Source organism: Protopterus annectens, chromosome 13.part0, assembly GCF_019279795.1.
Source record: "Protopterus annectens isolate FY-2018-M chromosome 13.part0, PAN1.0, whole genome shotgun sequence".
Classification (NCBI taxonomy): domain Eukaryota; kingdom Metazoa; phylum Chordata; order Ceratodontiformes; family Protopteridae; genus Protopterus; species Protopterus annectens.
The window spans coordinates 235,062,862-235,076,004 of NC_056747.1; the positions used below are offsets into that span (position 1 = coordinate 235,062,862).

A 13,143-nucleotide genomic window follows, 5' to 3' on the forward strand; every position below is an offset into this window, starting at 1 on the left:
CCTGTTTTTCTGAACTTTGTTGTGTATCTGTCTGTAACCCTGGTGGGCCAGAAGCTGCTCATGTTCCCCGTGTTTGTTTTTTCATCAGATCATTTATTACGTCCCCTTCCTTTCCCCAAGTAGTCTACAAGCTGTTTTTGTACATTTCCTATGTGCATCTACAATACTGCGTACCTCTTTTAAACTGTGTAGCACTCTGGCTTTTCTTTTGCTCCAGGTGGAGTTTGAGATATGTAATCTCTGAGTCTGCATCTGTCTGTCTGGCAGAAACTGATTTTAAAGCTGCATCTGCATTTTGCAGAATGTCATTAACTGTCTGACGGAATTGCTTTAACATACCATCTTGCCTGACCAAAACATTATTTTGTTTTTTTTTTTGTCATGCTATTTACACTGTGATCATTTTTAGATAGTTTTTAATTTTTTAAATGGTGGAAACTGGCATCACCTTGTCTGTGTGTTTAAAATAGTGATGTGAGTCTAGACACTCACCAGTTTCAGCTGCTTGCTTTGCTTTGACATTTGCCAAAGCATTTACTCTAGCCTCTTCTGTATTACATTTTTTATGTGCTTTTATTTTGACAATACTAAACTTTCCCTGTAAGTCATTTTGGGAATCAGTGCCCATAACTCTCGTAGTATTGGAGCATATTTTAGGGGTTTGCCAACACTGTCGATTAATCGCCTTTTGACCCAAACTGGCATGTGTAAATGCAAAAAAAACCCATTTAAATAAAGCATTATTTCAAATAGACCACACAGTGTATGTCAACCATTGTTTAAATGCCAACATATTGAAACAAAATTACTTTCTTGTTTTGCCACTGAGGCAGAGTCTGCAATAAACAAGACTATTGATATATATCAGCAGGAGAAATAACTGTCATTTTTGCTGAACCCTGCCCAATGTCAATTGGTGTACTTTGTACCCCTTGTAAACCATGCTGGGCTTTTTGTAAATGTCTTGTTAAATTAACCTCTGTAGTTTGTGCCCTTAGTAAATGTTGTTGAGCTCTATCTGATTGTTACATTAAACCAGAAATGTCATTATGTTAAGTCTGAATGTTATGCTGAGTCGGTTTCTCTAAATGGCATTATTGTGCCTTACTACCGTCTCCAGGGAAATTGTAAAAAGCTGTCAAAATCTTTTCTTTAAAAGGTTAATATTAATAGCACACTACTATGTTAGAACTTTTTTTATGTGCATCTGTAATATTTACTATAAATAACATTTTTATGTAGTCTATTACATTACTGACAATAATTGCATACACTTGTACTGTATGAGATTTAGGTGACTGCAGAAGGTACATTTAACTGTTGTATATGTGAAGAACTAACAGCGCTAGAATCAAACAGATTGTTTATGAGACTAGAATATATCTTATGGTATGGCTTACATACTAGACTCCTGTGACAACATAGACATATGTTTGGAAAGTTACTTTCACATAAAAAACAGTCTTTATGAATTGCTGTACATTTTGTGTATGGATTATAGGCATTTATGCATTTACAAACACAACTGTTATGTAAATTCTGAACATCAAACATTTCAGATTTACATTTCATGTCTGACACAGAAGGTTTAAACCATGTAAATTTATATCTGCAATATGTGGGCATTGTAAAGTTAACTGTTTGTACTGGCATCCATGTTATAACTGTGAGGAATTTACCGTATTTTGCGTAGATGACAAACAGGTGATCAGGCTGAAGTCACTTAGACGACATAGTGTCCTTCAACAGACGAATTGATGGTGGAACGTCACAGGACAGCTTTTATGGCATCACTCTGTATCCACCAATGAAGTACTGGAACTGTTGATCTGTTGATGCACTGGAACTGTCAATTTGTTGAACTCACGAAAATTTTAAGGCCTTTATGAAAAATTAACTGTTGGTAATGGATAAAAAAGGTTACAACTAGTGGGCTAGGCACACCATTGTAAAATATTATTAGCAGTGAGTTAGGCAGAGAGACAGACATCGTACTACTGTATCCGTTAATATTTATTTGTATTAGTACAAATTGTTGCCAAACAGTTAATACTGTCAGAGTTATTTCCATTCTATTATAACACAACTAGACAGATTAATGTACACTCAGTCCAAAGATGTCACTAAAGAGTAAAAATTACTGTCCACTTTATATACTCTTTTAAATGTCAAACAATGTTATTTTTAATGTCCTTGTGACTTGTTCTTCTGGTTTCTGTCGGTGTCATGAAAAAGTCTATGGACAGTTTCTGTTGGAATGACAAATATGTCCTTCTTTGGTTATTTTCTTCCTTACTGTATCTGAAGACTTCACAAAAAGTCTCTCCACATCATCTTTGCGTCACTTGAAGTGTCTATTTTATTTAATTTATTTCTGCATCTGAAAGCTCACAGAAAGTCATCTTCCTTTTTTCTATAACAGGATGCCTTTTACAGAAAGTCCACAGCTATTAATATCTAAGCTGAACATTTACAAGAAATTAACTGTTCTTGCAAAGCAAGCCATATTTTACTGCACACAGTATAATTTTGGGGAAAGAATTTTTTAATTTATACAATCTCTATCACTTAGAATACTCCCTACTATTTTATGAATATAATAGTCTGTATGATTTTGGTTGTTATCCTTAAGAGTCTGCATCCAAAATTCCAGTCTCTCCTTATTTCTTGAGCTTCCTCCCTGCGTCATCATCATCCCTTTCCACCTTGAATTATAGTTTTCTGCCTGCGCTATGTATAAGAGCCTTAACTGTGTTGTTCTAACTCATTCCCTCCAGTAGAGCTCTTTTGGGTGTGTACCTTTAACTAGGCCCTTTTTCCAATGCCACAGTGGGACACATTTTCAAACAAACATCAGATTTTACATACAACACACATACCCACAGTCAGTATAAAGGATAAACTTAACTTTTTGCCTAAAAAAAGCTTATTCTTGTAGCATTTTATTCTGTTTCTTGTTATAACTTTTAGGTATTTAGGTTACAGAATAACTGTTTTTTTAAACTATTACATAAAAAAAATATAGGACATAATTTTGTCGAAAAATCTCAAGCAATTTTTTTGCCATTTTTTTCATTTTTTGTCAACGACCAAAAGAGGAAGTTGTCCCTCCTCAAGTGGTGGGACAGGTAACCTACCTTTAACCCCTAGTAGGCGTGGCATCAGCATTTACAAATTGAAGTTATTACCTTACATTTTTAACAAATACTCATTGACAGAGGTCATATATCAATACAATTGTGTTTGCTATCATGTATGCTTCAAGATAGAATTTTCCAATACCTTGTATATAACATGGTTTTGGAATTATTAATGCAAATATGAACAGGCAATATTTGACGCCTAGAGGAGCAGTAGGGTGTAACTGCAGAAACGTCTGGAGATGTCACTCGGCTGTAATGAGCTAAAATACCCCCTCAAATTAGGTAATCCTAGTCCGCCTTGTTCCATTGGTAGAATCAGTTTATCCTACTTGACCCTTGCTGTCTTCCCTTCCCAGATAAAATCCTTCAACTCTTTCTTAATTGCTGTCCACAATTTCTCCTCTGGTTGATAAAACTATGCCTGACCTGTATATAAGACTAAAGGGACTAAAAACATTTTAATGGCTTGTTTCTTTGTATCAGTATCTATATAACAAAACCTCCAGTTTCTCAAGTTTGTATTATCTTCTGTTTAGTCTCTTCCCACATATCCTTAGCTGCCACCACAGAGTCATTTCTAATCCATACTCCTAAATACTTCATTTTATCATGTCCCCATAAATATGGATATTGGACCAATTTGTGTGTGGGTACATAATTTACCGCTACTGCCTTTGTTTTAGCTTCATTAATTTTGTATTCTGAGAAGCACATCTGGGGTGCCTTCTGTGCGGAGTCTGCATGTCCTCCCTGTAGTCGCGTGGGTTTCCTCCGGGTACTCTGGTTTCCTCCCACATCCCAAAGACATGCTGTAGGTGGATTGGACACACTAAATTGGCCCTAGGCATGAGTGCATGCATGTGTGTGCCTTCTGTGGAAGGTTGGGCATCAGGCTGGCAACTCGACACCGTAAAACCCCACTGCCAATCATGAGCAGATGGTGATCCGCTGTGGCGACCCCTAACCAGGAAAAGCCGAAAGAAGAAGAAAAATTTTGTATCCTGAGAAGATATGAAACTCTTAAAATGTTCCACAACACGTAATTTCCCTTTCTTGTTTTGTCATGTATTAGAATAATATCATCTGCAAATAGAGCCAGCTTTTCCTGACTACCATACCAATTATATTCTTGAATTTCTGAGTCCCTTATTCTCTTTGCCAGTGGTTCTAAATATAATGCAAACAACAAAGGGGAAAGCGAACAACCCTGCCTGGTTCCTCTACTCAAGCAGAAATTATCAGAGAGGACACCACCCACTTTAATTCATGCCTCCGATCCCTCATATATTCTTCTAATCAACCTTATAATTGTATCAGGGAAAGTAAATGCTTCCATTGCCCTGCTCATGAAGTACCAGTCTACTCTGTCAAATGCTTTCTCTAAATCAAGACCCACCAATAAAAGTGGTACCTTCTTACATTCTGTTTCCCTCCGGATCATCAATGTTCTGTTAATATTGTCAAATGTTTGCCTCCCCTCCACAAAACCACATTGATCCATATCTATCAATTTTGGTATCACTTTTGCCATTCTTTTAGCCATTATAGACATAAACACTTTATAATCATGGTTTAGTATTGAAATGGGCCTGTATGAAGCTGGATCCGATGGATCTTTACCCTCTTTAGGTATTACCGTTACCACCGCCTTCTTCCAGGATGCTGGAACTTCTCCTCCTCTTAAAATACTGTTAAACAAAACCTTCCAGATCTTTATCAGTTTTTCCCTCCTAACTTCCAAACTTCCACAGAAATACCATCTATTCCTGGTGACTTTCCTGTAGATTGGTTATACATAGCCATTTTTATCTCATCCCTTCCTGTCCTAACTGTTAGTAATTGAGCCTCATCTACCTCTAACTTTGGCATATTTAATTCTTCCATAAACATTTCCATTTGTACCTTTTCTTGATTTCCATATTTCTCTGCTTTATACAAATTTTCATAAAATTTCTGAAATATTTCTAATACTTCTATAGGGTCTCTTGTTATCTTCCTTGTTATAGGCTCCCTAAGCTTGGTGACTGCCCTTTCTACTTTTTGTTGCCTGCCGAGTTGTGCTAAAAGTTTCTGTGCTCGAGAATTATTATCAAAAAACAGTTGCTTAACAGCAATCTTTCTAAACTCATGCATATTATCAAGGTAATCCGTTATTTTCTGGTTAGTATTCTGCAGTTGCTCCTTTTCTTGTTCTTAGAGATTTCCCCTATTTTGCAATACTTTAACGTTTGTCAATCCCTCTAAATAATTCTTGTTACTGTTTAGCCATATCTCCCTTTCTTTTATTTCCAACCTAGATTTAAACTCCACTTTAATTTTATCCCAGTCCTTGACTATGCTTTCAGAAGACAAACCTGTCTTTGCTAGTAGCTCCTGGATTAAGTCCACAACCCATTCCTTAAATTCCTCTCTCTTCAGCCGGTAGGTGGGGAAGTGTCAGTGTCTCATTTTAATTTCATTACCTTGCCTTTTTATTTTAGTTATTATTGGTGCATAATCTGAAATAGTTATTGGGTGCGTTTCAAGACCTTGAATTAAATGCACATGTTCCTGTGAGATATAAAATCTGTCTAGCCTAAACCAGTTTTTGTATCTCGGTGAGTAGTATGTAAATTCACTCCAAACTCCTAGTACTGAATTCACATCTTCCATGCCAAACATTTTCATAAATTTCTTCAAAAATCTACCCTCCCTTGTTATATTATCCCATCTAGGCCCCCCCAGACACATCTTCACTGTTGCAAACCAAATTCCAGTCTCCACCTATAAGTAATATTCCTTGCTGAAAGCTTGATTATTTCTCCCAAAATTTTCTTAAGCTCCATTATAGCAGTAAATGCATGCCAGTGTAATCCTCCTCCCTAGCCATTAGCCCCTTAGTACTATTATCTTTTATTATTATCTTTTTTTTTTCCCTCTTCTATCACTATTGGAGCTCCTCTTGGAATTAATATACGTACTCTTCTTTTCCTTTGCCCAAATATTCCGCTAAATAACCATCCTGAAAACCTTTCTTTATCAAATAAACATGTTCAGTTCTTTCCAGGTATGTCTTCTGTAGCATAGCTATTTGCACTCTACATTTTAATATAGTTCACTATTCTTTCTTTTTTATATTTATCTGTAAGACCATTTAGATTGAAAGACATTACAGAAATCATCATTTTCTTATATAATTATTATTATTACCACCTTTTATATATAACTGCTGTTTTGCAAAATGTCTAGTTCCAGCTTTTATGTTACATGTATATACTGTCCGGCAGTTTGGTCTTCTATACAGTTGTTTCATGTCATATCCATTTACGCCTGTGTCAAATCCTGCTTAACTTTTTATTTTTTGAAAGCCCTCAAACAGAGCAAACAACCTCCCCCCCAAAAAACCTCCTAAATCCTACAAACTTTACAATAACACACAAAACTATGTACATCTTCAAATATTTAAGTTTTTGCTTCCTAATAAGAACATAAGTTCTAAGTTGATAGCTACACAGACAAGTTAAAATTAACCAAAAAGAAAGGTTAGTCATGCTAAGATGCATGGTACAGCCTGTGCTATTAGTAAATGCTATTTCATTTTTATATCTATATAACTCTCCCAGTTGAGAAAGCACTTGAATGCTTTCGGTAAACACTTTCTCCAAGCCATTTTTCTTTATCAAATTGTCTTATAGTGACATGCAAACCAGACACTGAACTGCTAAGGGTACCTTGTTTATCAGAAAGAAAGAAAGACTTACAGAATTTAATATTCTTTTTCATTTACATGCTTTGTAATAAACTTGTTACTGGATAACTCCTATGGTTTTTATCCAGTCATCACCCTATGCAAGCATGGGAAAAGCACACTAAGTTTTATTTTGTCATACTCTGTTAACCAGACCCTTGTGCTCTCCTCCCATCTCCTCTCCTCCTCATTTTTCTTTTCACTGTAGTATCTTCTTCTTCTTTCGGCTTTTCCCGGTTAGGGGTTGCCACAGCGGAACTCCGGTCCGCTAATGATTGGCAGTAGATTTTTACGGTGCTGAGGTGCCAGCCCAATGCCCAACCTTCAACGAAGGCACCTACATTTTTCAAAACTGGACAAAGAAAAAGAAAGAAGGGTGAACAAGAAAAATCAAAAGTGCCTGTTTATATTAGTATTCCCAGTGCATTTAAAAAAACTGAGAGAAGTTTACTTCAAGTCTAACTGGTTTTGTATTGTCTTTAAAGCTGTCACATCTGGGAAAACCCTGATTGTTTTCAGGGAACATTATGTCCTAGCCAGTTTCTCTGTTCTTGTTTTTTCTTTTCCCTCAGCCAGTCCCCTTCCACCAGACTGTCTCCAGTTTCTCTTTATCAGACTGTCTGCATAGAGACAAGCTGCACAAAAGCTACTTAGTATAGATATTTGCAAGGGCTAGAAAAACAACCTTATAATATTCAGTATTCTTCCTTCATTCACCAGCTCTCTGCTTTAAAACAAAGGTCCTCCCTCAATCAGCCATCTTCCCATGCAAGAATGAAAAAGAAGCACATCAATTTGTCATGCCTCCTTAACCAGGCTCCCTTTTTTCCTTTTTTTTTTTTTTTTTGGTAATCATTACATTGCCTATGTTTACTAAAACTGCACAAGAAGAAGAAGAGAAGAGGGGAGAAAAAAACACCTGTTTGCAATCCCCATTACACCCAAAAATAGCATGCAAAGAAAACCGTGCAACACTGATACACTACTATTTAGAAAAGTGTTTTCTTTACTTACAGTTAGCGTTCTCTCCTCGCTTCCCCTCCCCAAAGCATTTTTCTGAACATTAATGACATGAAGTAGGGCATATACTTAAGTCCCCCACTCAGCAAACACATTTTGAAGAAGTCCAATGTTTCTAGATTTTCTTTTGCTGTCATATTTCACAAATATAATTAATGCTTTGTAATCCCACATTAAGTTACTGATTATATTATTGTTCTGCATCACCGAAATCCTGCCTCTGCTTCATTTCCAATGTACTCTCGATTCTTCTGGTCAGCTCTCGTGCTCCCTTCCTTCTTTCCAACATTTTCCGTTGAAATACTGGAAAAGTTTTCACAGGTGCAGTCTCTCTGTGGTCTTTATTACCATATTAACAAAAAGCCGAATCTTCTGTTTCACAGCATAGTATTTGTTGGACAAACTTCTGTATTTCCTCCTTAGCATGCACTTCATCAAAAAATGATTTTCTCCCTCCAGGGAAGACTACATTGATGACGGCTGGATATAGCAGTTTGAATTTCACACCTGCATCTCTTCATTCTCTGACTAGAGGGGTGAATTTATTTCTCTTTTGCCTGGTGTACAATGAGTAATCATTCTCCACAAAACACTCTGCTGTCACCTACTTTTAATATTTTGTCCTTCTGCCACAGTTTTGACAAAATCATTTCTTTCTGCTGGTAGGATTGCATCCTTACTATGAAAGGTCTAGGTTGCTTTCTTATCGCTAGATTTGGAGCATACACACAATGTGCCTGTTCAACTAATAAATCCTGCTCTGGAATACCAGTCCAGCTGCTTATTTGTGTTTTCATGAATTTAATGCAGTCTGTTCCTTCCAGCTTCTCTGTTATAGCTGAAAATCTCAAGTTTTCCCTATGTGCTCTGTCCTCTAATTCTATTATTTTTTTGAAACATCTTATCCTGAGCAGTCTCATATTCAGCCAGCCTTTTCTTCATTTAGACCTCTGACTTTTGCAGCTTTATCATCTCATCTGAATATCTGTTTAAAGCTTCTTCCATTTGTTCCAGCCTTTTGTTGTTTGTGTTAGTATACTCTATCAGTGTGTTGTTTATTTTAACCAGGTCTGTATGTAGTTGTCTTATATCATCCTGTAGGTTATTGGAAGTCATGTCTGAATGTTGCATTACTTTTTTTCTGAGCAGCTGCAGAACTCTCCCTAAACAGTGTTTCTTCCTCACTTTTTGTAGCTGATTTTTTCCAGCTTTTCTCTATTTCTTTATTCTTGGCATCCAGGCAGTGTGCTTACTAGGCAGTTACTGAAATTCACCCATAAACACAAGTCTACTGGCCTTCTCTGCTAAGTTTCTGATTTCACACTGGGAGAGCTAAAAACAAGCTGTTACTCAGTGTGCAGCCATCTTGCAGGGCTTGTTGAAGCAATTATTCGGTTAGTCCCTTTCTTAATAAGTTTTTTGAGGTACTGTCAGGTTTATAGGCATATGGTCTCAGTTGGGGTGCTGCTGTTCTGAAGCAAACTCAGTCTGAGGGGAGGAGGGAGACAGGGGCATTATGGGAGGAGCTTGGAGCTTGGATCTGATGCTGCAGTATGCGGCCAAGTCGGATCTGTACCAGATTCAGAGTCCCACATGTTGAAGACAAATGAAAAGCAACAACTCAGATGGAGCATTATGGTAAGTACATAACTTTTTTTTTTCTGAACGGATGCTGTAGATGTGTATATCCCACTTCTAATCTGGCAATGATAAAAGGAACATGTCTTCCTTCTAGCAGCATTTGCTTTGGAACAGCTATTTTGGTTCTTTTGGTTTCTACTCTATTCGTGTGGTTCTTTGCTTGTTGCCTGTACATTGAGGGAATCTCAGAATAATGGTTATGAGTCTTATTCTTAATTTCACCATATAAATCAGTATTCTTTAACTGTGCATTCCTCATTAAATAGATGAAATTATAAAAGTGATATTGTCATTTAGAAAAAAAAAGTCTAATTAGTCATGATAGGTTTAGTATTATGAATCTACTCAAGAGCATGGAGTCCAGCCAGAGACTAAAAACTGAGCTAGAATTTCCTCTTGTTTGATTTAATGTACCACACAGGGACACTGTTTGGCTTACAAGTTTGCTGTAAAATATAATTTATTCTGCATTTCTCTGAATTTCTTAAACTTCTTCCCTGAATGGTGAATATAGTTTATTGAGTTGTGTTTGTGAAACATTTTATTTATTTTGGTATTTGTTAGCTAGCAAAGTTGGTAATGCATGTATGCCTATTCAGTCACAATCTAGGTCAGAACAACAAATGCAAAAGCATATATGAACAATTAAAGGTGATTAATCAGTCACTGTTACTTTGGGAGGAATTCAGAGTACCCAGAGCAAAGTGCAATAGTAACATACAGACTACTTGCACCTGGACGTAAAAGCTGAATTTAGGATCCTGCATCTGTGAAAATAAAAGAATACGGATTTACTACTTCGAAACATCAAAGTAGACATATCCTGAATGCCTAAAGATGGACCCTGAAAAAAGTCAAAACACTGAAAAAAACAAAACACTTCTGTTTTTTGCAGGCCTGCCCCACACCCCAGGTTATTATGTATACCAACTCCAAGATTCCTCTACAGTGGAGAAAGGGAAAATTCCCTAATCCCCACTGTGCACAATCTTGCATGGACTTAATGCCAGGAGAAGTGATCAAATGAGTTTTGATCACTTCTGCCAGTGTTAAACATGTTCAAGATTATGAACGATCGATTATATGGAGTGTTTTCAGCACTATGTAATGTGGTGCCACCAGCTGTTGTTGCTGGTATATTAATGTTGAGTGAAAGAGTCATTCTTAAACATTCCTGAAAGTCAGGTAAAACTTGAACATTTTTGTACAAATGCTTGCTAGAATTAAGCAAAGAAGCAGGTGTTGCAAGTAAATACAGATTAGATTTTTTGTTTTATGCCATTGTGTAAAAACAGTAGCAGGTAGTTCTGTAGTCCATCACGGAGTTGCATCCCAGGGCTGTCCTCCAGTTCCAGTGTTTCTCAATTAGGTAAATGCAAAGTGTTTGATACTTTGTTTATGTGTTCAGTATACTTGGAACACATCTTAAGGACTTATTGGAAGGGGGCTTCCTCACCCAGTATATGGAAGAATCTTAACAATTCAGGATACAGGGTTTAAAAATACTATACATGTTGGAAGCCTTAGTGCAAAATAAAACCCTGAACACAAGTAAGCATTGAAGCATCAGTAAAAAGCTAATGCTCCAACTGTGTTATTGTTGAGGCAACTGTGTTTTTGTTGTTGTTGTTGTTGCTGTAAGGAATTAATAATGTAGATAGCCCCGACAGTATCTACAGAGGCAATGTCACACACCATTAAATGTAGTCTTAGTTAATCTGTCCAAGCATCTTTTTCACAGACAACTCATATGTAAACACACAGATACTCCCTTTTTTACAAACTCTGTACCTGTAGTTTTAGGACATTTCATAGAATAACAGCTAGCAGTGCAGGAATTAAGAACTTAATACTCAACAAAATTGAAATATAAAGCAATTTTAACTTTTTTTGCTTTCAATAACTAGAGCCGGACCTAGAACTCTGAAGTGGAAAAAAACAAAGTTATAGTACTTTGTATGCAGTAGAGAAGAAAATAAAACTCCTATTTGGCAGCGCTCTAAATTTCCCTATTTGTCATAACACCAAGAAGCTACATATAGTCTATAAAAGTCATAAGCCTAAGTCAGAAGAATGAACAACTCTATGATTAAAGAAGAGATGATACTTGACCTGTTCCACATAAGTGGAAGAAGAAGTTATCTGGTAGTCAGATTCAAAGTGTCTTGGCCTGTTGATTTTGTACATGTGTGTGCATTTGTGGGTGTTAATTCTTCAGCATTTAGTAATCCAAACAAGCTCTTAAACTCAGTTAATCTATGCCTATACATATACACATGCGTGCGCGTATACACACACACACAAACACACACACACACACACACACACACACACACACACACACACACACACACATATATATATATATATATATATATATATATATATATATATATATATATATATATATATTTTTTTTTTTTTAACCTTTTACAATAATTTTACATTTAAAAAGCAATGATAACTATAGTGGTATGTATATGCTGTAGGTATGGTTAATGTAACTTAGAAATTGAATAACTGAAATCATAATATATACCTAGGCAATTTGAATGCAGTTGCTGTATCATCTTGAGATAAGTTTTTTGCCAAAGGAAAGCTTTTTTGTAGAAATGACATGATGACATTATTGTCCACACTTTTGCTTATTCAAAAACATGTGCTCAGCTTATAATATGTTTCAATGCAGGTGCATTGCGGCTTGTGAATGGGAGTCATAGGTGTGAAGGTCGACTGGAGGTCTACTACAACCATCAGTGGGGAACAGTATGTGATGATGCTTGGGATTTGAAAGATGCCAAAGTGGTTTGCAGACAGCTTGGTTGTGGCAATGCTTTGGAAGTGAAGGAAGAGGCCTTTTATGGAAGAGGCAGTGGAATTATTTTACTTGACAATTTAAAGTGCATAGGGAATGAGACTTCCCTCCTTCTGTGTTCACATATCCGTTGGGATGTCCATAACTGTGATCATTCAGAGGATGCAGGAGTAAAGTGTGCTCTTTTGTGAACAGTTTTGACCAAGCAGCCTCTGCTTTAAGAGGAAACTGGACATATGTAAATGTATACCTTCTGTAAATGACAGACATTTTTGCAATATATTATTGTGCACTTTATATATGAAGAATCAGATGTTTATTTCCACATGATTTTCATATTTCCTTTATAAATATGTATTACATATAGTTTTGTTTTACTAATAGAAATAACTTATAAAAGCAAAATTGTATGTACATTCATCAGATTTAGTGTTTCACAGTAATGGAACTATATAAATGAGGTGTCTTTTACATAAACACATAGAAATGTGAATGTAATATATGTAGGTACTCACCAGTCTTGTAATGCCTTATACCTTTTATATTTTCACAATAAAACTCATATGGGTGTTCCCATACATAATAACATTGTGTGCCTACAGTTTATGACTTATGTATTATCAGTACAATAAATTATATTGTGAATTTTTCATCAGTTATCAGGCTTTCATTCAATGTTAAGAACTTCTTACATGTTTAAAAAAAAAAAAAGAATTCCTTACATCTGTACCAAGTTTTGTTCCATATACTAATATTCTCCTATTATTTTATGCTGTGGTTCACATCACCACAGTTCA

At 36.1% G+C, this 13,143-nt stretch overlaps 1 protein-coding gene across 1 annotated transcript in view; it reads left to right on the forward strand.

Moving 5' to 3' along the window:
* SSC4D (scavenger receptor cysteine rich family member with 4 domains) overlaps positions 1-12,885 on the forward strand; it is a 198,013-nt gene extending 185,128 nt beyond the window's left edge. The window contains 1 exon segment of the mRNA XM_044055408.1: positions 12,221-12,885. Coding sequence (XP_043911343.1) covers positions 12,221-12,537 — 317 coding nt within the window. The 3' untranslated portion in view covers positions 12,538-12,885.
* The last annotated feature ends 258 nt before the right edge of the window (positions 12,886-13,143 follow it).